At 36.0% G+C, this 21379-nt stretch overlaps 1 protein-coding gene across 1 annotated transcript; it reads right to left on the reverse strand.

Annotated features, from left to right (window-relative positions):
• Positions 1–647: 647 nt before the first annotated feature.
• On the reverse strand, positions 648–11487 carry LOC149530339 (putative glucan endo-1,3-beta-glucosidase A6). Its single transcript, XM_089808746.1, has 3 exons — positions 10827–11487; positions 1064–2383; positions 648–966 (listed from the first exon to the last, which is right to left on the reverse strand). The coding sequence occupies exons 1-3, from the start codon at positions 10936–10938 to the stop codon at positions 935–937; spliced, it is 1464 nt and encodes a 487-aa protein (XP_089664872.1). The 5' UTR covers positions 10939–11487; the 3' UTR covers positions 648–934.
• Between the last annotated feature and the right edge of the window lie 9892 nt (positions 11488–21379).

The raw sequence follows: 21379 nt of genomic DNA on the forward strand, positions 1-21379 counted from the left end.
GGAATACGTGCATTCCAAATTTGGCTCAAAATAAGCATTTGCAATTCCACCTATTTAGGTGGAAATGAAATACCTATTCCTATTCCAGTTTTATTTATTTTAGAAAACATAAATTTTTGGGTCCATATATTCTCTATCAAATTCTGGCTGAACCAAACAGAAAATAGGAATATGAATTCCTATTTTCTATTCAAAAATAATTATTCATATTCCCATATTTTATATTCCCACAACCAAATGAACTTTGTAATCAAGTAATCTCTCAGGAGATTATCCATTTCATTATCATTCAGCTTAAACATACTTCAGCATTAAATTTCTTCTAAGATTAAATCCAATCACGTTACTACCCTATCTACAAAAGTTTTAGCAAATATTATACTTCATGACTCTTATATTTCATTTTGCCACCTGCAATTCAATTAAATAGACAAGAAAACAAGAAAACTACAGATTTACGCAACCGAATGCAAGATATGGTTATGAAGTGCTGGTTAGCCTTTTTCTAATGGAGATAATTCTCTCCTCACCACCACTTGTCTTCTGTGATTGTGATTTACTGATAGAAATCATTGACTTCCTATCTAATACGAAAGAAGATGTGTCTCCATCAACAAAAAAAGTACAAACTTTACTTCTCTGATGTCTTTGGCAGAAAACGGTCGACCCAGTTCATGATCTGCAGTATTATTCTTCTTGCAATATGACTACAGAGCAACATGTATAAATCAAGCGCAGAGACATGCACGAAATTTACATTCTGAACGATAGATAGGTTTATATTCTAGCTTTTATTCCAATACAGACCATTTTTAGAAGTAAAAATACAATTATACAACAATCACATTACAAATTAACTTGTACATAGTAGAAACTAGTAGACCCAACTAAGACTATAAGAATATAAACAAAGAGGTGACTCGTACTTCCATACTTAGTCATGCTCGAATACACATCCTTGGAAACCTGCAGAGGCAAAACCAGAAAAAGGGTAGAAATGAGTATAAAAAACCTTGAAATTGACTATATGAGTAGAAAGCCCATGAAGGAATGGTAGGCTTACTTGGGTCTGAAGTGGTGAGTGCAGCAACTCCATTGAAGTCACAAGTGGCTCCAGAAGCTTTGGTTCTTTGCCAGTAAGAATTGAAAGCATAGGAGGCGTGGGAAATGAGAGTGTTGGGCGAGAAACAGGGCTGATTGGGTTCAATGAGAGAGCAATCCGCTCCAGCAGAGCAAGCAAAGTCGATGGCCTCTTGAAGGTCATCTTCTTCGACTTGGGCATTTGGGGAAACTACGCACCATTGAATTGGGGGAGAGGAGTTTTTAGAAGGGTTGGTGTAAACGTGGGAAACGGGACCGGTCTCGCCGGACAAAACGATGGGGTAAACGGGGGACCCGTCGGGGTAGAAAAGGCCCCAGTTACGCTCGGTTTCGGGTCCGGGCTTGTCATCTTCGTTAAAGAGGGAGAATATGAAAGTGGGTATGAAAGTGCCCGGGCGCCGTGGGGTCCCAGCAGGGGGCTGGGCGAGGGCCTTCCGGACTAGGTTCTGGTTGTATTGGGCGGCATTGGGGATGTTGGCACCTGATGATCCATTGTCGTCGTCGTCATCGCCCTTGGTGGGCCACCCAGTCTCACTCACCACTAGGGGAATGTTTGAGTGGCCCAACTTTTCCATGGCGGCGATGGCGGCGTCTAATTGGGCATCAAGCATGTTGGAATAGGTGAGGCCTTGATCTTCCATGACGTTTGTTCCAACATGCTCGATGTCTAAGAGGGCATAGTTGAGGGATATGTTGGTGGTGTCAGAAGACCAAGCGAAGAATGGGTAGACATCAAGGAAGACATAGGAGTTGGTGCGAGAGAGAAGATCCAACATGGGTTGCATCACTAGGTCTGTGAATTCGTCGCGAAATGCACCTTCTGAGGGTGGGTAGGAGGTGGCGAAGACATCCATTGCTAGGGAGGTGGTCACTTTGATGGCGTCTCCTAGGTTGTGGTCTACCAAGGCTGAGTGGATGTTGGTCATGGCTGGGACCAAGAGGGCCAACTCCTCTGAGTCCCCTTGAGAGGGCACCTCATTTCCCACCATGATTGTGGTTATGAGCGTGGAGGGATAGTGGGGGAGCACGTTGGTTTGGATCCATGCATTGGCTATTAATGGAGATGATGAAATGTTGGAGATGTCTTCATTTCTCACAGTTATCACCACTTGGAGACCCGTGCCAGATAGGGCGGAGAGGACTTCCAAGTCGGCATCGTAGATTTTTACATAACTAGCTTTGAGTTGTTGAATTAGCTCCACTGCGACAGATGGTGGAGGAAGATCATCAGCCACGCGCCCATAATTGATGCCTAATGCATGTGTGCTAAAAGAAGATATGCCTACACCATGTTCCAAGATATATTAGTTATATAATACAAATGTAAAATGGGACATATATAAACTTGCAATTCCATCCAACATTTATGTACTCCAATGCGCTATCATTAGATAAAAATCCATCAAAACCTTTTTAGCTATAAATGTATTATGTTGAAGAACCTCCAAATCGTCATGTAAAAAAGGCAACATATACATATGATCATACCATTAAAACAAAGGATGTCTTGCATCATTTTTCAATTCACTTCTCTAGTGAATGGTAGGACTACAAAAGGCTTAGGAAAATAGGGAAGTGAAGGAGATTTTAAGGGAATGGTGAAGAAAAAACAAATAAAATGGAGAGGAGAATGTGCTTAAGGAGGGACCATGGAAAATGAGAGAGGGTGGAGGCTTACAGATGAGAAGAGGTTTCGAAGGGAGGCATGTAGTTGGATTGTTTATTAAAATAACAAGAAGGATATATAACCAAATGAAGAAAAATGTGAACAAAGTTATAGATGAATAAAAAATATGTAGCCATCCAATTGAAGTATAAAAGGATAATCTTTTCAACCAAATCAATCAATGTGTTATGTGAATTTATTTATTTACGATAAAATTTGTCATAGAGATATTTTATCTCTATATGCAAGAATCTATGTAATGCCAAAAAAAATGTAAATATGAATATTTGAAAACCTATTTACCATAGGACAAATCCACAATCTAGAACACAACAAATTTTTTTAAAGGATTAGAATACGAAAAACATGAATTTTACGTACAAGGTATGTTTTTCATGAATTGGACAAGAATTAACCTAATTTTCTAAAATTTTATGCAAGAGCATTTATAGGATGGATTAATTGTATATCATAGTTTTGAATATTTGTAGTTATAATAATACATTGTAAAAAGTTTAACTAATATCCTACAATAATGTGAAGCTATTTTGTTGGGTCATTGTTATCGCATGAGAGTACTATCAACCTAGAAGAAATATGATCAATATGGTATTATCTAATTGTGAATTCTTTATCTAAAGATTGTGTGGTAACATAAGGTGTTCTTTTACACAAGCTTTGCATTATGCAGTAGAATGCAATACTCAAAACATTTAACCTTGACATTTCTATCTTCTTTACTTAACATGCAAAAGGATGGATCAAGTGGAATGTTTGATTAGTGGTGAACTAAAACACACAATACTCTAGGACCAACATAAGTTTTTTTATAAAGTGTAGAATGCATATCTTTTGAAATTGAAGATGTCTATGATGCATAGAGAACAAAAGTGAGGTGCAATAAATTGAGATTTCGAGTTATACAATACTTTGGCGGAAAGAAACTAAAGTAGAGAGAACTTGGTCTATGATGGAGAAGATCATTCGTTGTTATTGTTAAAAAATGCAAAGGATAGTTCCTTGGTGTAGATAATTAGTTAGATCTACTGAAGAGACTTCAAAGCTTGAGGCACGAAGAATCAAGTTTGAAGAATTTTACTAAGGAATTTCATTGAACTACAATACAATTTAACCATAATAATAATTTTAAAAAGGTGGCACAACACATAAATGTAATATAACTTAGTACTTTAATTGAAACGGGAATGATTAAGGTCATAACTATTAATGAATCTTGTCAATGTTCTTGGGAGGTAGAAGAAATATTATCAAGGAGGAATCAATTGCTCTTGAATTAAAAGTATAATCATTCAACCTGAAGGTTGAGGTGGATATGATTGTAAAGTAAAAGAAATTGAAGGTGCTTGATTCAAGTGTTGATAAGTTGGACATCAAGTATTTAATTTTTATTCTAAATATATGGAAATATAAAGTATAGAAAGGATGTAATAACTAATGGTGTACAAGCTAATGATAAAATAATTGCATCATAAAAAAATGAAGATGTAAAGCATCAAGACCCTTAAATTGAGTAACACGGGAACTATAAATGGCAACTAATGAATCAATACATTACAAAAGTGTTATTCTAAAGATTTACAAATATGAAGGATAGTATATTGCAAAATTAGTATTGATTGATGTAGCACTTAACAATCTTGTTTCAAAAAATATCATTAATAAGTTAGATTGAACATAGATTTCCAACCTAGCCCTTATAAGATATTCCAAACATACAAGGGTTGCCAAGTGATGCGAAGAGAGCATGTTAGTTTTAACAATTTGGATCTTGCAACAAGAAGTGGTGCAATATTATTTTTTATTCTTTAATATTTATCTACTACTTATCTCTAATTACAAAGCTTGTTACTATCAAGAGTAAGTTATATACACCCTAAGTAGAATTTTATCATTTATTTTTCCCTCTTCTTTTTACCATCAATCAATCCTAGTGTTGGTGTAATCTATTATATTTGTAGCTGTGCAAATTTTATTGGAAAGACCCTATTAGTTTGATAGAATGCAACACATGATAGGAGAGATAACATCTGTAACCTCATCAAGGATGATAAGACTTGTATAAATTGAATTAGTTTGAGGACTAAATACAGCTAAAAAAGTTTGATTCTAGATTAATGTTGATTACTAAAAAAGAATTCCTAATTAAAGTTCAAACTAAAAAGACGGTTTAAACAATCATCATCAAGGCCTCAAACAAAGTTATGGTATCAAATAGTGATTTGGCCAAGGAAGTAAGGGCCCGTTTGGTTGCAAGCATAGGAATGGAGAATAGGAATGCATATTGGGAATAGGAATGGCTATTCCAATAACGGTTATTTTTTGGAATGGGTATAAGCTCATTTTAGAGGCAAAATGGGAATATGTATTCCGATTCCCTATTCCAACTAACGAAACAAACGAAAAATAGAAAACATATTCCAAATTTTATATTCCTATCCAACAACCAAACAAACCCTAAGGGATCTATTCCATGAGTCTGCATCAGCCGCCAAAAAGTTCAATATTAACACAAAAGGATGCAATACTAGTTAGGAGCAAGCTAAGTTTCTCGAGAATGTTGCACACATAATATGAAGTTTCCTCTCACAAAAGTTCTGTTGGATAGTGTCATTTTGTGGTGGAGCCCATTGTTAGCCTACAAATAGAATCTTGTTTGACTTGTGGGACCTTCATTTGTTGATTGTCGTTGCTCTCATGTCCACTTTTCATTGCACATAACATCACTTCTTTGTATTTTTAAGTGACAACCAATCTAGACTATGATGATGTGCTTGATGACATACTTTAAATAACTTTTTTTAATTGAAATAATGATATCAATATTTAGGTATAGATATTTATTAAAAATGGTCTATTGTACCATTTTAAGGTATATAAAATAGAGATTTTTATAGGTGTTGAAAAAGTCATTTATTTGTTTATAAATAATAATAATTTCTTATTCACCTTCAACAAAGGTGCTTCCCATCTTTCACAGCAATTTCACTTAAAAAATATAATGCCTCGAATTCGGAAATCACTAGTGTAGGTTTACCCAACTCAAAAAATAGTTGAAAAAATATATATTCTTTAAACAAAAGTACTAAGCTCATTTTTGTTTCATTGAATAGTGTTGCAATCAAGAAAGATGGCTTGCATGAATCTAAAGGCATGTTAACAAAATTTATCAATGATAAATTCCTAAAGAAAAATAAATACTGAAAAAAAAATGCCGCCATTGAATAGCCACCTACTATGTATGCCAATAAACATCATTTTGGTCTTAGGGTACATAAGTGTCATGAGTCCTTATATAAAAAATTAGAACCTATCAATCATGTGCTAAAATTATTTAGAACAATAGTTGAATCTTCACTTGTTTGTCAACCCTGTAAAATTAACATGAGATTTCATTTCAATCAAAATTAACATGAGCAAAAAATCATCAAATCCACAGCTATTTTCATTATGTATATTAAGGTCATTCAATGGTTATTGTTTTTGCCTACATCATTGTTTGTCTTGTGGTCAACATGCACATTCTAAAAATAATACTATAAAACAAATATACCTAAGTTACCATATATATATATATATATATATATATATAGTTCCCATTTTATCAAAATCTTAATAGAGATTTTGATCCACCATTATAGATGATAGCCCATCTACTAATGAGGCAGTGGTTGTTAAACCAATTTGTAATGAGCTCAACATGACATCTATTATTGAGCATTGGTATTGAGTCTATCTAGTTGTGATGTAGATGTTGATTTCAATCTAGTTAATGAAGAGCTTAGCATTATAGGTACTTGCACTATTGAGTGACAACCTACTAAAAAATTGTAGAGTTGAACACAACTCCCATAGAGGAATATTATGCACATAAAGAGATTACTATTTGTATGTGAAATTTCATATTATGATTAGGATATATAGTGAGCACAATTAAGCTACTCGATATACATCACAAATATAAAGTATTTGAGGCTACATATATTTCCTCTAGATTAAAGAATTTATTTTTACATTTGACTTATCATTTGAAAACCATTAAAGGTGGTTTACAAACTCTTTCCCACTAAATCGATCACATAAAATGAAAGGTCAATGGAGACACATGATGAAAACTCAAGAGTGTCATTAATTTTTGCTTCTCTATGAAATTTCATAAATGTGCTCTCTTTATAGAGGCCTTTGTAGTAGCTCTCCACTCATATCTTGTAGGGGAGAACATCAACATCCAAAATTTAATTTCTTCAAGCAATGATACTTGGAGATTGCCCACATTGTGCATTGTAGATTTTTTATTGCAATATAGCTTCTCACTATAGCATCTCAACAAGAAATGTTCATCTTTACATCTAAGATTGTACACTTCATTCTGATTTTCAACGACTACGCATATAGCAATATTATCGAACAACTTTATTTTTCCAACAATTTTGCTACCATTGGATTATTTTTTAATATGTTGACATTATGATTTGAGTAGGTGGTAAAAAAAATTCAACTTCACATAAAAATCTAGGTCATTTGGGGCATGCTTTAACACACTTTTGGGATACTCGTTGCTGCAATCGACCTACGTTATCAAATTTATAGGTCTCATGTTGTAGTTGCAAACTTCTAAACTAATCATGGGGTCAACTTAGATTCTCAAACTTTTAGGTCTCATGGTGTAGATAGCACACTCTTCAACCAAGCATGGGTCAACCTAGGTTCTCCAACTTTAAGGTCTCATGCTATAGATATGGCACTTTAAAACTATCATGGGTGTCAACTTAGTTTCTCGAATGCTCACTAACCATTTAAATAACAAAGGCAAAAATAGAACAACCTCCTACAAATTTTATAACTAAAAAAAAAAGAAATCATGATGAAGATTTTCACCATGAACAGATGTGGTATTCTATCGAAATGGGATATAGAATCATTGACAACTAACTTAATTTGAGAAAATAAACTAAAGTCTTTAACAAGTCAGAAACTTTGGTCTTTGGAAATTGCAAAAGGTAACACATTCTTGATCGAGAAAAACCTTTTACAAATAATTGGAGCTTCATATTAAATAGATAAGGAAACATAAAAATAAAAATAAAAAAGTTGTATAATGCAAACACAAATAGCGGTTGTACCACTATCGCTTCATATTAAGAAGTGATAATAATGCACATAATCCTATTAGTAGTATAATAGTACTTTGTATTTTTTATTTCCTAGCTACACTAAACAATAAATGGTCATTTTCCATGCTAAAAAAGTACATTTTAATTGAATAGAAAAAGTTTTCATTGATTATCTTGTTGTTTTCCTAGTCCTATACATTTTATTTGTGATTTTTCTTGCATTAGACTCTCAAGCCTAGCATAAATAACCTAATTCACTTTTTTTAAATGTAAAAATATGAATAGCGAATTAGTAAATTGATGTTTCTCACAATTGTTGATTGTTGTGTGCTAATGGCACTTATCTCAGGTTGCATGCTTATATGATATATTTGTAGGCTCAAAACCCTAATTTAAATCATCTAACATGTAGAGAAGCACCTATAGAGTGCATCTAGGCTCGATTATGAAAATTATTTTTATTATTATTTTGGTGTTAGTGTTGATGTTGATGCTATGTATTAGATCATTACAGGATCATACCAAATGCTTCTTGTTCTCCTAAATCTTGGTTCATCATCACTGAATTAGTCTACAAAAAGGACACATTTAAAGGGAACATAATCGTCATGATAAGTGAATTCCCTAAAGGTGTTTGTAGATATTACTAGTTTCTTATTATGATTTAGCCAATAAATGATTAAGGCAAAAAAAATTACAAAACCATTCGCATGGTTATAGATTCAAATCTATGTGTCAATTTCCATCCCTACAAATACAAAACAAGTCTCTAAATGCATGGATCTAAATATGAAAGTACAACCAATTTGTAGAATCAAAGAATGTCATCTAAGAATCCTAGAATCACAAGAATATAGCCAATAGATTCTAAGCATCTTACATCTCATTTTTTCTCTTTCATAATTTGACTTATGTTATTTTTCATATAGAAAATGTGGCATTTATATCTAGATTGGTTAGTTTTTTTTTTTTTTTTTTTAATTTTATTAGGCTAATTATAATGGTTCATTTTCCCTTTCAACAATCCAACATGCAATTTTTGACACTCCTAAACTATTTAAACTATTCAATAAAGTGTACACTCAAGTCTATTCATGTGTAATCAAGATCACATGGCTTGATCATGCATGCATCCAACCAATTCAACTACTAAATTGGGTAGACACACTATTGGACTAAGATGTCCCCAATTCAAGATAGGTGATTGGAAATAGATTTATTAACATTGATTAGCGTTAAATTGTCAAGTTAAATTTATAATTATTGCTAATAAAGCCCATGACTATTTTAATTAGTGCAAAATTAATCTTTGATGTGTGCTTATTTATTTTAGTATGTTTTATATGTCAATTGAGTTCTAGTTGTCAAGCTAGATTAGTCCCACTGTGTGCCTAACTTAATCAACAACGTAATTGGTTTAAACAACCATTAGAAATAACTAAGACCTAATATGTTTCAACTACTTGTAATGAAGTTCATACAACTAATTGAGCCTCCATATACATCTAAATGAACCAATTAGTTATTTAGTTCAATCTAAATCCCTAATTTAAAATAATGTAGTCTTTATTTTCTATTCAGTTATTATAAAACACTACCTAATTGGTTCTATTATATAAACAATTCATAGAATGTGATCCAAAACATTGATGTAAACAAAAATCTACACAAGTGAATATACAACCCAAGCAACAAATCAATTTGCTTTTAAATTCTTATAGAATGGGTATGGTTTTAGTTTTATTCCAAAGTATGATAAGCAATAGAACTTTTAATTCCTATTTTTGTCAACAAGTCTTTAACTTGGGAGTCCAATTTAAGGGTTTAGAATGAGTCCAGTAGACATAAAGTCTAGCTAAGTACATAGTCCTAACATCATAGGGAATAAGGCTAGGATTGTGCCCACTACAACTTTGACGATTGGCTATTGACTAAAGATGTTTGGTCATAATGCCATAAGAAATAAGATCATGGTCAGTATTTCTGATAGCTTTAATAGATTAGATAACCTAGAATCTTAACTTTTAGACATAAAAGGTATAGGAAAAAAAAACTATGAATTTGGTCTAAAATTAAATTGATAACCACCTTTTTCCTGAAAATTAGGGTTATGAGCAGCTATTTTTTGTTTGTAGTAATACGGAGCAATGAGGACATGGGGTATTCGACTGTTCATCAAAATAAAAAGTGGCTGTTCTTTCAAATTCTTTTGAACAAGAGTGGGCGGCTTAAACATCACACAGTAAGGCTTGAGTCCTAGGTTATAAATGTTAAATAGGTTTAAAATGTTAAATAGTCACAATTGACTTATTTTTCTAAGCTTAATTTTTTCCTTAGTATGTGATATTGAAAGATGGCAAATCAAAGCCAGAATAGCAAGCTGTTAAATTAGTCACTGCTGTGGGAAAGCACAAGTGACTGGACCCACAAATAAGTAAGAGGAATCGTTTTAACAGTAAAAACTCAATACCTGGATTGCAATTCATTCATCTCACCCGCATCGCCCTATAGATCGTACACTCACAGTAGGGAATCATACTAACTGAAAAGCTCTGAAATTATGAGCAACATGAATCCCCAATTCCAAACATTTTCAGTTAGTATGCTGGTAGAAGTACTATTGTTCTTGCTAAGAGCTTAAATAATTGCTTGATCTTCCGTCTTTTTAGTGACATCTTACAAGCTTAAACTGCTAAACTAACGCCATAAGAGAAAAGGGATTCACATTTCAGAAAATGCAGGGTGCTAACACCAGACATTACAGTCTTACTTCCAAAACCAAAAGCCCACACAAATTCGATGCAGGAAGACACATTTAGCAAGCATTGAAGACATTACAATCCACTTACAGAACCCAAAAGCCACACAAATTTGATCACAAAGAGACACATTTGCAAGCATCGAAGAAAATTGAAAGCAAGGCGTACCTGAATCCGCGGAGACAGTAAGGAGAAGTCCAAAGGCCGCTACAAAGAATGCAAAAGGAAATGGGAGCTTGTTTTCCATTGTTAGGCGCCTGCTCCAGGCTGCCATTCGCATTTTCCACTGGTATGTACCAACGATCAGATTAACCCTTTTCTCAGATTCCACAAAACCCCTAATTCAAGCAGGAGTCTATGAAATTACAATTGCATTACTTGGAAGGATGAACAGGAAAATACGCAATTGCTAAGAAAGATGAAATGGAAAACCCCAATTGCTCGAAACCCCTAAAATAAGGGAAATTTCTAGTAAGTTCCACAAGCTTGAAATCCCTAATAAAATGGGGGGAAATGCTGTATGTGATTGTTGAAGTGAAATGGGAGTACAGTTATCCTCTCACGAGGAAGAGGGGGTCCCTTTTCCTCCATCGCTAAAGTGAAGTCCCAGAATCGACAGAACAAATTTGACCCCACCACTCGTATAATTGTCAAAAGCGGGTTTGAAATGCGGTTCAAAGCGCTAGAAAATGATGTCTCGGAGATTATCACAATGATGTGCAGATATTCTTTTGCGCCAAAACCCTCACCCATCTGTCGTTCCTCCTCCTCTGTTGCGAGCTTTCATACTTGACAGTTCAACTTTGCTCTGTTTATGGAGGGAGTCTGTAAATATATATTGTGCGTTCTCAACTAATTCAAATTTTGTGACTTGATTGCTTTTTGAAAGGAGGAAATGCACATAATTTTTCCATCAGGTATTGATCATTAAGGGATGTGCTTAAAAATTGAAATGATGACTTTTTAAAGATTCTTTTATCCAAGGTTTTACTTTTGAGGGTAAAGAAGATAACTTTACTCATAATAAATAATTGCACTTAAATAAGCTTAGGATATAAGTATGTGTGTTAGGATAATTAGTTTTAAGAATATTTGATGATTTGTAGTTTTGATTATGCTAGTGAATAGATTTTTCTTTTCAAAATAAATACACAAGTTGATTTAAGATGTCCACGAATAACAAATAGTACTAATAGATTGACAACTTTTTCTAAATTTTAGAGGTACGGTTCTCTTATAATCAGATGTGTAATGAATTAAATACAGGGTCTTCTTTTAATTGGAAAACACAAAAGGAGAATTTAACATTTATTCATAACTATGAAAGTAAATTTAGTAAATCAAATTCAAAGAAATGAGTATGGGTCATCAAGATAAAGCATAGCTATACATATCTATGATCAATACTCAGATTAAACATTAAAAGAACCTTAATGTTTAATCTTATTATGTTTAGGGTTTAGGGTTTAGGGTTTAGGGTTTAGGGTTTAGGGTGTAGGGTTTAGGGTTTAGGGTTTAGGGTTTAGGACTATTTAAGAATTAACCTACAAGATACATATCTATATACATATACATACATATCTTATATCTATATGCATTCTAATATACATATCTATGATCAATACTCAGATTAAACATTAAAAAGACTTTCTTTTTTCGGCATGATTAAATAACAACTGGCACAATTTAGGAACAAACTCAAACGAGAAGTCTATCGTAATAGGATGGATACTAACAAATAATTACAAAGGTTCAAAGTCCAATTGTAATAAGAAGAGAGCATTAGTAGCACACACATTATAAAATTACTTCTTCTTTTTGTAATCACCTAAAAATAGTCATCTAGACTATTAGCCCCCTTCTCAGCATTTTGGCTAGTTTAATTAATCATTTACCTAGACCAAATTGCTAAAATCAATTAATTTGATTATAACCTATAGTTTGACTATCCTATCCTAAGTGAATTTATCACTGAAACAATTTCAAATTTGATACATGATGACGAGTGCTCAGCAACTCGAGCTAGGACATCTGTGCCCTAGCTCTATCTAATCTTCTATGTGCTGTGAAGGTGGGTGTTTGGTTTCTGCAGGGAAAGGATTGGGGTTGGCTCTTCCTGTTGTATCTTGGTCTTGGTTGAGTCCCTGGAGGGCAAGTTTCTGGATCACACACGAGTTTCTACCTGTTCTTTCTGCATAAACCTTCATTGTGTCTTGTGTGGAAGCTTTCTCCATTGCTGGAGGTTCTACAGGCCCACGACCTTTGTCTCTTCTCTACTACGTGGGGCAGGAGGATTGAAGGTGTGGGGTTTGGTGTTGGGAGGGGTTTAGAAAAAGGGTGGGGGGGATTCCCTCTCCCATTTTTTGGAGTTTGTATTTTCCTTGGCATAATGGTTGACTCAAAGGGTGAGACATTAGTGAGGAGCCCTCACTTGGACTTTCAAGCAGCGATAGGCCCAAAATTTTCAAATCAAGGGATGAAGACCTTCGATAGCAATTTGTTTTCTCTAAACTTCAGGATTGCTAATTTGGGGTTATCTAATAGTTCAAGGATTACAAAGACTAATGGTTGTCTAGAGAGGTGCAAGGAGAGGCCAAAACTGGTTATTCCGGTTGAGATGATTGGTGAAGATATTAAGTATTATTCACATCACTCCTTATATTGTAAGTTTTTGGGGATGAGGGTTTCCTTGCAATTTTTGGAGGTTTGGGCCCGAAGGACTTGGGAGCCAAAGGGGGAAATGGAGATAATGTTGCTGGCAAACAATTATTTCATGGTTACTTTTAATTGTATTGTTGATCGCAATTGGGTATTTGAGGGAGGTCCTTATTTTCATAATAAGGTAGGGTTGTTTATCAAGCAATGGCATGTTGGTTTCAACCCCGTAGAGGAGCTTCCAAATCATGTCTTGGTGTGGGTTCACTTATCGAGGTTCCTGGTGGAATGTTGTCGAGAGGATGTGCTGCACCTTTTGGCCTTAGTGCTTGGAAATCCTGTTGGGACTTCATTATAGACTTTGGGTAAAAAGGTAATGACTTTTGCATGCATTTGTGTTGAAATTGATCTAAGTAGGTATTTTCCCAATGCAATAGAGATGTGTGCGAGTTCTTCTTCTTGGGTGCAACATTTGGACTATGAAACTCTTCCTATTCGTTGTCAGCTTTGTTGAGAATATGGTCATTTGCAATGGAGATGCCCAAGGTAAAAGCCTAGGGAGTCCCAACCTTCATAGCCTATGAGAAATCTTCCTGAAACAGATAAAGGGAAGAGCATTTCTCCTAATGAGGTAGGTGCTTATGATGGTTTTGCCCCGATCAAGGCTCAAAATCGGAACAAGGGTCAAAAGAGACCTTTTAAAGAAAGGCATGATGATGGTACCTTCAACAAATTTGAGGTTTTGGATGAGCTTAGCCAATAGGAGGTGAACCCAGGTTTGATCAACTTGGATCAAGGGCTTGTGGGCTTAGCTCAAGAGGATCTTGTTCTTGATTCTTCTATGGATCCACAAGGGGATGATTGTCGGTACTTAGAAACTGATCAGTAAAGGGGGATTTCTGAGGTGCAGGAACCCTTGGCCATTGTTACAATAGCAAGAGTGGATTCTTCATCTATTGGTGGAACATTGGTTCAAACTCAGCAGCAAAAATCAAGCCTCCTCCCAAATTGGGCATTTTGCAGAAAGATATTAAGAAGGGCAGGGCAAAGAAATTTGTTAAACCTGGCAAAAAAAAGGATGTGGAAAAGATTAAACTAGCTAGTGAGAATTTGGTGGAGTCAAGGGCAGTTAAGAATCTGGATTCTATTTTTCCATGCCCCTTGAAATGATTGTTCTATCATGGAATGTACGGGGCTTGAACAATGGCCCTAGACAAAAAGCGGTTCATGAGTTAGTCAGAAGGCAAGGTCTTGATGTTATCTTTTTGTAGGAAACTAAGTTATCTATTGAGAGTATGCAAGTTTTGACCCCTAAGTTGTGGAGAAATGGGGAATGCCAGTGCATTGGAGCTCATGGAGCTTCTGGTGGTCTAGCATGCTTATGGAATCCTTGAAGAATCTAGCCTCTTTGGTGGATTTCCTCTAAATCCTTTATGTCCATGATTGCTACTAGCCTTGAGACACAGGACGTCATTTTATTTTCCAATATTTATGATCCTACTAATCCTCAAGGTAAACAAGGTTTGTGGTCCCACATCAGGTTGATCCGTAGCATGATGCCTTTCCATCCTTGGATTTTGGCTGGAGATTTCAATGTTATTTGTGAGTTGGCTAAGAAGCGTGGTGGTACAGGGAGGTTGGATCCCTCTGCACTACTACTTTGAGACAATACCAATACCTTGGATCTTGTTGATATTAAACCTAACAATGGTCAGTTCACCTGGAACAATCGTCGGGTTGGTGAGTTTTGTATTGTAGAAAGGTTAGATCAGTTTCTAATTTCTTGTTACTGGGTTGAAGGGATGTGGTCATCTTGCTCTGAGATCTTGGATTGGAGAGGATCAAACAATTGGCCTATTAAACTTACTACAAAGTCACCTCAAGTGCTTTTTAAGCCTTCTTTTAGGTTCCAACTCATGTGGTTACGGGACTCATCTTTGAATAATTTGGTTTCTGATTAGTGGAAGAAAGGAAGACCAACCTATGACACATCAATGTATGTCTTTGTTAAGCTTCTTCAATATGTTAAATTTGAGCTCAAATGGTGGAATTTTGTGCACTTTGGAAATGTCTTCCATGCAAATTCGTTGGCCTAGGAAGATATGGATGGCATCACAAAGAGGATAAGAGAGGATGGGGTCATGGCTGAATTGCTTCAGGATGAGGGTCAGGCTATGAAAATGCTAGAAGAATGGGAACTGCGAGAGGAAATGTATTGGAAGCAAAATGCTTGAATTGAGTGGCTTTAGGAAGGGGACAAAAATAATACTTTTTTCTTCAATTCTGTGAAAGCCAAGCACCATGGCAATTTTATCTCTGGTCTGGTGAATGACAGGGGAGACCATCTTCCCTCCTTCCCAAAAATTTCTAGGGAGGTAGTGTAGTACTTTGAATCTCTCTTTCAAGAGGACTCGCAAGGGGGTCCCCTGAGGAAGTGCAAATTCTTTCTTGTATCCCCTCTCTTGTTTCTAGAGATATAAATCAATAGCTCATGAGAGATATCTCATTTGAAGAGCTTGAAGGGATTGTTTTTAATATGAAGAAAGGGAAGGCATCGGGTCCTGATGGCTTCCCAATTGAGTTTTTTCAAGAATTTTTGGATATCATCAAACTTGATCTCTTGGCTATGATTCATGAGTCTCAACATAATAAGCAGATGTTAAGGGCTCTAAATGCTACTTTTCTTGCTCTTATTCCCAAGAATGAGGGGGCTGATAGGTAAGCCAATTTTGGCCCATCTCTTTATGCAATGTAATCTATAAAATTATTTCTAAACTTATTGCTGACAGGCTGAAGAAAGGGCTTGTAGATTTGATCTCCTAAGAGGAAAGTGGTTTTGTAATTGGTAGGAAAATTTTGGATGGGATTGTCATTGCAATTGAGGTCATCCATTCTATGGCTAGCTCAAAAGAAAGAGCGATGTTTATCAAACTGGACATGGTGAAGGCTTATGAAAGAGTTAGGTGGTCCTTCCTTCAACGAGTTCTTAATGCTTTTGGCTTTGTGGAAGAATGGATTCAATGGGTTTGGAGTTGTGCTACTTTAGTTTCTTTCTTGGTGCTTATCAATGGGAGTCATTTTGAGCTATTTAGAGCTTCATCAAGGAGACCCTCTCTCCCCTTATTTGTTTATTCTTTTGGCTGAAGTCTTGGGGAGATGGTTTAAATAGAATGTGGAGTCTAGTCTCATTCAAGGTTGGAGGTGGGGTGGCACCTTACCTCCACAAACTCACTTGCAATTTGTGGATGATACTGCTTTGATGGGGATAGCTACAATGAGGGATGCCTCTAATTTATGAAGAGTATTGGATGCTTAACTGGTTGCCTCCAGTCATTAGATTAATGAGGGAAAATCTTCCATATTCTTCTTCAATACTCTGGGCCCCATTCAACAAAGGATTGCTCACACTTTGAGATTTCATATCGAGAATCTCCAATTGACTTATCTTGGCATTCCTATCTCAATGAGTAGATTACCTAGGGAGTCTTGGCAGATTATTTTGGATAAATTTTGGGTGAAATTTAATCACTAGACTCATCATTGGTTATCCTTTGTTGGCTGTGTCTGGTTGATTAAGTGAGTAGTGCAGGGTCTACTCATTTATAGATGCATGATCTAGGTTGCCCCTATGGGCTTTCTAAAGGACCTTGATTTTGTGGTATGACAAATTTTATGGGTTGGTTGCTTGGAGTCCTCCAAATGGATATTGGTTAGATGGGAAGCTATGTGTAGTCTGAAACAATATGGTGGATTAGGCTTGAGGTAGTTAGCTTTGACTAGGGGGGCTTTGGCTGCTAAACTATACTAGCGATGGTGTAATGAGCAGGATAAGATCTAGGCCAAGGTTCTTTCTCAAAAGTATCTCCCAGGGATTCCTCAACTTGATATTTCTAGGTACCCCCTTGTGGGGAAGGGATTTGTGATATGGGGCACCCTTAAGAAAGAGGCTATGCTTATTAAGGATGGATTATTTTGGATCTGCAAGAGGGGGACAGAGGTCTAATTCTAGTCTAATTCTTGGGATGGTTTTCCTCCCATCACTTCTCAGTTTCCAAACTTGTTAATTCTTTGTCAGAGATTTTTGGAGGCTGGTTGGTCATGGGTGAGTGACTTTAAGTCCTTTTTCCCCTATGGTCAGATGGAGATGCCCAAATGGAAGTCCCTAGATGAGTGGTCAATTGTCAGTTTACATGAGGAATGTGTTGTGCTACAAAGTATCCTCACCAATAGAAGATGTAGCTCTCTTTGGGAAGATGATGTGCTTGTCTGGTCTCCCAATCCTAGCGAGACCTATACTATAGCCTCAGACTATAGTAGGTTATTGTCTCATAAGTTGGTTGGGCTTGAAATTTAGTGGTGGAAAAAGGTTTGGAACAAGCTTTCTTGGCCAAAATGTAATTTTTTTGTTTGGATGTTGGCCTAGAATAAGTGTTTGACTTGGGATAACATTCAGAAGATTTTTCCTCGATCCGTCTATTTGTGTTATGTGTGGGGCTAATGAGGAGGATTCTACCACTTGTTTTTTTGTTGCTCTTTTTCCCTACAACTTTGGCATTTTTGGTGGGGTATTTGGACAAATCCTTGTGTTCATTCTTCCTCCTTGATTGAGTTTTGGTAGGGGATGGATTGGCCCCCTTCAGTGGCACCCTTTTTGAAAGAAGTGTGGTTTGTGGGGCCTATCTTCTTATTGTGGCAAATTTGGTTGGAATGCAATTGAAGGATTTTTTGTGGAGAACAGAGACTAGGGCAATAAATTTGGCAGAGATTATTGGGCATGGTTCAAGAAACGGTAGAAGCTAGGTGTGAAGTGGAATTCCCTTTAGGGAAAAGGGATACAAAGTTGGTGGAGAGATTGGGGATTCTAGGGTCTTATTTGGCCTTGGCTAGGGCTAAGAGAAAGCATTGTGAGAAGCAAAAAATTGATACGAATGGAAAATGGCAACTTCCCCCTTATGGCATTTTGAAGATCAATACAGATGGATCTTCAAGGGTCAATCCAGGTCTAGCTGGTATTGGCGGGATTGGTAGAGACTCTCTGGGCTCAGTGATCTTTCTCTTATCAATCTATGAAGAGATATAGACCATCAACCCGATGGAAGGGTTGGCTATTCTTGTTTCTCTTGAGAGAGCTCATGCTTTTGGGTGGAGAAGGATAGTTTGTGAATCTAATTCCCAGGTTTTGATCAATTTTCTTATTGAACAAAAAGTGGCTGATGCTAGCGAGCAGTTGGCTAGGGTTGTGCAACAAATTTTGCAGGTTAGTTCTCTAATGGAAATGGTGACTTTTGCCCATACTCCAAGGGAGTGGAACAGGGCAGCTAATTGCTCGGCTAAATGGGCTTCTAAGCATGCTGAGGGATGGAGAATTGAGGAATGGGATTTAGTTCTTTAGGAGCTCTGTCTTGATTTAATGAATATTCTTGATGAGGATAGGGCTAAGAATGGTGACAGATGATGGTGTTGGTTGTTTTATCTTTGTTTGGTTCAATGCTTTTGTCTTTCCTAGGGAACTCAGTCCCTTGCTTCCTTTGTAATGTTGCTTCTTGATCTTCAATAAAGTTTTTACCCCCTTTTAAAAAAAATTTAAAAAACTATGTTATCCTAAGTCCCTTATTTGATTAAAAGAACATGTCCCCTTTTAATTAAACAAAAGACCTCATTCTTCTAACCCACTTAAAGTACACACATAAAGTCTTTTTTCTATTTTACAAATTAAAGATAAGGCTTTGTAACTTTTGTCTTATATGGGAAGTCAACTTCTATTTTATTGGTTGACTTGTGTATTCATGTGGATCACTCCTATTTTCAAACTCCACCCTTGATCTTCCATCATGTTGACCTTGATCTCTACTATTCGTACGACTTTAAAAGAAAGAGCTCTCCCCTTGTCAAAGCATCCACACTCTTGAGTATTGTTATGCTACATGTTTCTCATTCAAATCTTTGAAGAAGCTTTGTGGAGAACTTCTACTTCTCATCTCATTCTCTCATCAATCACATGCTAACTTAAGATCATATAGCATTTTAGTATAGTTGCATGTAGTTTAGTTCTCTTCTGCAATAGCTTAAATCACATATCATAATAGTTGGATTTGTAACACTTTCATTCTTCTCACTATAGCTGCATTTTGCATATTCATGTAGTTTAATCTACATTTGCATTGCATCCTTGAGGAACTCCTTGTGGACATTTCCATTCTTGCATCTTGTCTTTGGAACCTCTCATTGCATGGCTTACTAGCAAGAAGAGTATCTCTAAGGCACAGTTGAGAGCCTTCATATTTGAATCATACTCTCTTGCACTCCATGAATAGGGAGCTCTAAGCCTGCATCCAAGCATTTCGAACTCATGGAATCACTTGGGTAGAAGGGTTTAGAGTGCGGCACAAATTGAGTGTACATTTTTGGCACCCAGTGTGGGGCAGAACATCATAGTTTTTCTCTTTAGCTCATTGCATTTCTTGCATTTTCAGCATTTTTGTTCACATTTTCTTTTTTACAGTCACAATTTTCGAGCAATACTTTGCCAGTATCATGAAATATTTATTTATAATGTTTCGTGATACTTTTCTAGTAAAAGTATTGCATGATCTTAGTAAGTTGTATTGCCTCGGTATAGTAAGTTTTGTCATGTGGCTTAAGCAAAATATTGCATAGGAGAAAATTGTCACACAGGTATACTAAAAAGTATCGTACAACAGTCTTCCAACAAAAATTGTTGCCTGGCTTGAATTTTCTATTAGATTGTGGTGACTGATAAGGAAAGTACTATACATACTTCATAATCTTTTTTGGGCCCTATTTTATCAAGATTTTGGGCCGACATGTAATTATTAATTATAACCCTAAAGCAGTTAAAATACTTGTATAAAAGGGCTTAGGGTTAGGGATTGTTTCATAAGGTGTGATGCGAAATTGGTTCTTGCAGTGGTATTGATCTGTAATGGATTACGAATTGTAATCAGGTTGTAATCACTGGATCATAAAAATATTGGACTTGTTGTTTGGTGGATTTAGCCTAGGGATTGGGTCAACCACGTTAAATCTTGGTGCCTTGTGTTCTTTTTTGTGTGATCTATTATTTTCTATTATTAGTTATATTTGCATTTAATTATTATTTCTATCTGTGGTTTAATCCTAATATTTTCTTGTTGTTTGGGTGATTTGGCCAATTCCTCAGTTGTTACTTGTTATTTGCTAGATTTTACAGGTTTGTGTTTCTTTGATTGTAGGCTATTTGTAGATTTCATGTTATTTTTAGACTAACTTGTGGGGCTAATGATTGTGTTTGTAGGTTGTTTCCTTGAGATCCTTGCATAATTTCCTAAAAATAATGCATGTCAAAGTTTCAAATGTGCAAGGGCTACTAACAATTGTTTGGAAGTCTTCCCAAAGCATAAAAACCCAAACTTGCTTGTATTTCCTTTATTTCATGTGTGACAATACTACTAGTTGTTTCATTTTCATAGCCACATTAAACTTGGAATTGAGGTCCTTTGGTGATAGGAGAGTATTCTCTTCACCCTTGTGGTGAATCAAAAATCTTGACTTGCCTTTGGATTTTGAAAGCAAGGGGATAATTAGATCTTCTTGGCATGTTTGGGGGAAATGATCAAGATAGGAAAGAGTGCTATTCACCCTTGTGGTGAATCAAAAATCTTGACTCTTGAAAGTGGATCCAGTCTGTGGTAGTTAGAATCTTTTAGAGGGCTTGCTCTTAGGAAACCAAGAGGAATGACCCAAGTGGGGACAAGCGAACCAAGCAATTCCAACCCACTATAAACTCAAGGCTATTAAGGAAACAAAACCTTGGTATACGTATTGTTTGTCTTCACTTAGTGTGATTTCTTATGGGATTGCAACCATGAGGAGATCACTAGGCAAGAATGCTTAAGGTGCTCTTGTGACTGTAAGGTCTTTTATCCACCGCAAGGTGGGGTGTCCCATAACTAGGTGCAAGAGGAACATTATGAATGGAAGCTCTTTCTAAACACTTTAAGTTAGTAGCTACCCTATTTTTCCACTCAAGTTCTTGGTGCAAGGATCGATCCTAGTGGATTACCCAG

This window comes from Cupressus sempervirens, chromosome 11 (genome assembly GCF_028749045.1).
Source record: "Cupressus sempervirens isolate cs-2001-9-10 chromosome 11, ASM2874904v1, whole genome shotgun sequence".
Taxonomy (NCBI): domain Eukaryota; kingdom Viridiplantae; phylum Streptophyta; class Pinopsida; order Cupressales; family Cupressaceae; genus Cupressus; species Cupressus sempervirens.

Coding starts and splice junctions, on each gene's coding strand:
- LOC149530339 (XM_089808746.1), bottom strand. CDS start 10,938: ATGCGAATGGCAGCCTGGAGCAGGCGCCTAACAATGGAAAACAAGCTC. Junction 2,384..10,826: donor TACTGTCTCCGCGGATTCAG/GTACGCCTTGCT, acceptor AACATGGTGTAG/GCATATCTTCTTTTAGCACA. Junction 967..1,063: donor ACTCACCACTTCAGACCCAA/GTAAGCCTACCA, acceptor TTGCCTCTGCAG/GTTTCCAAGGATGTGTATTC.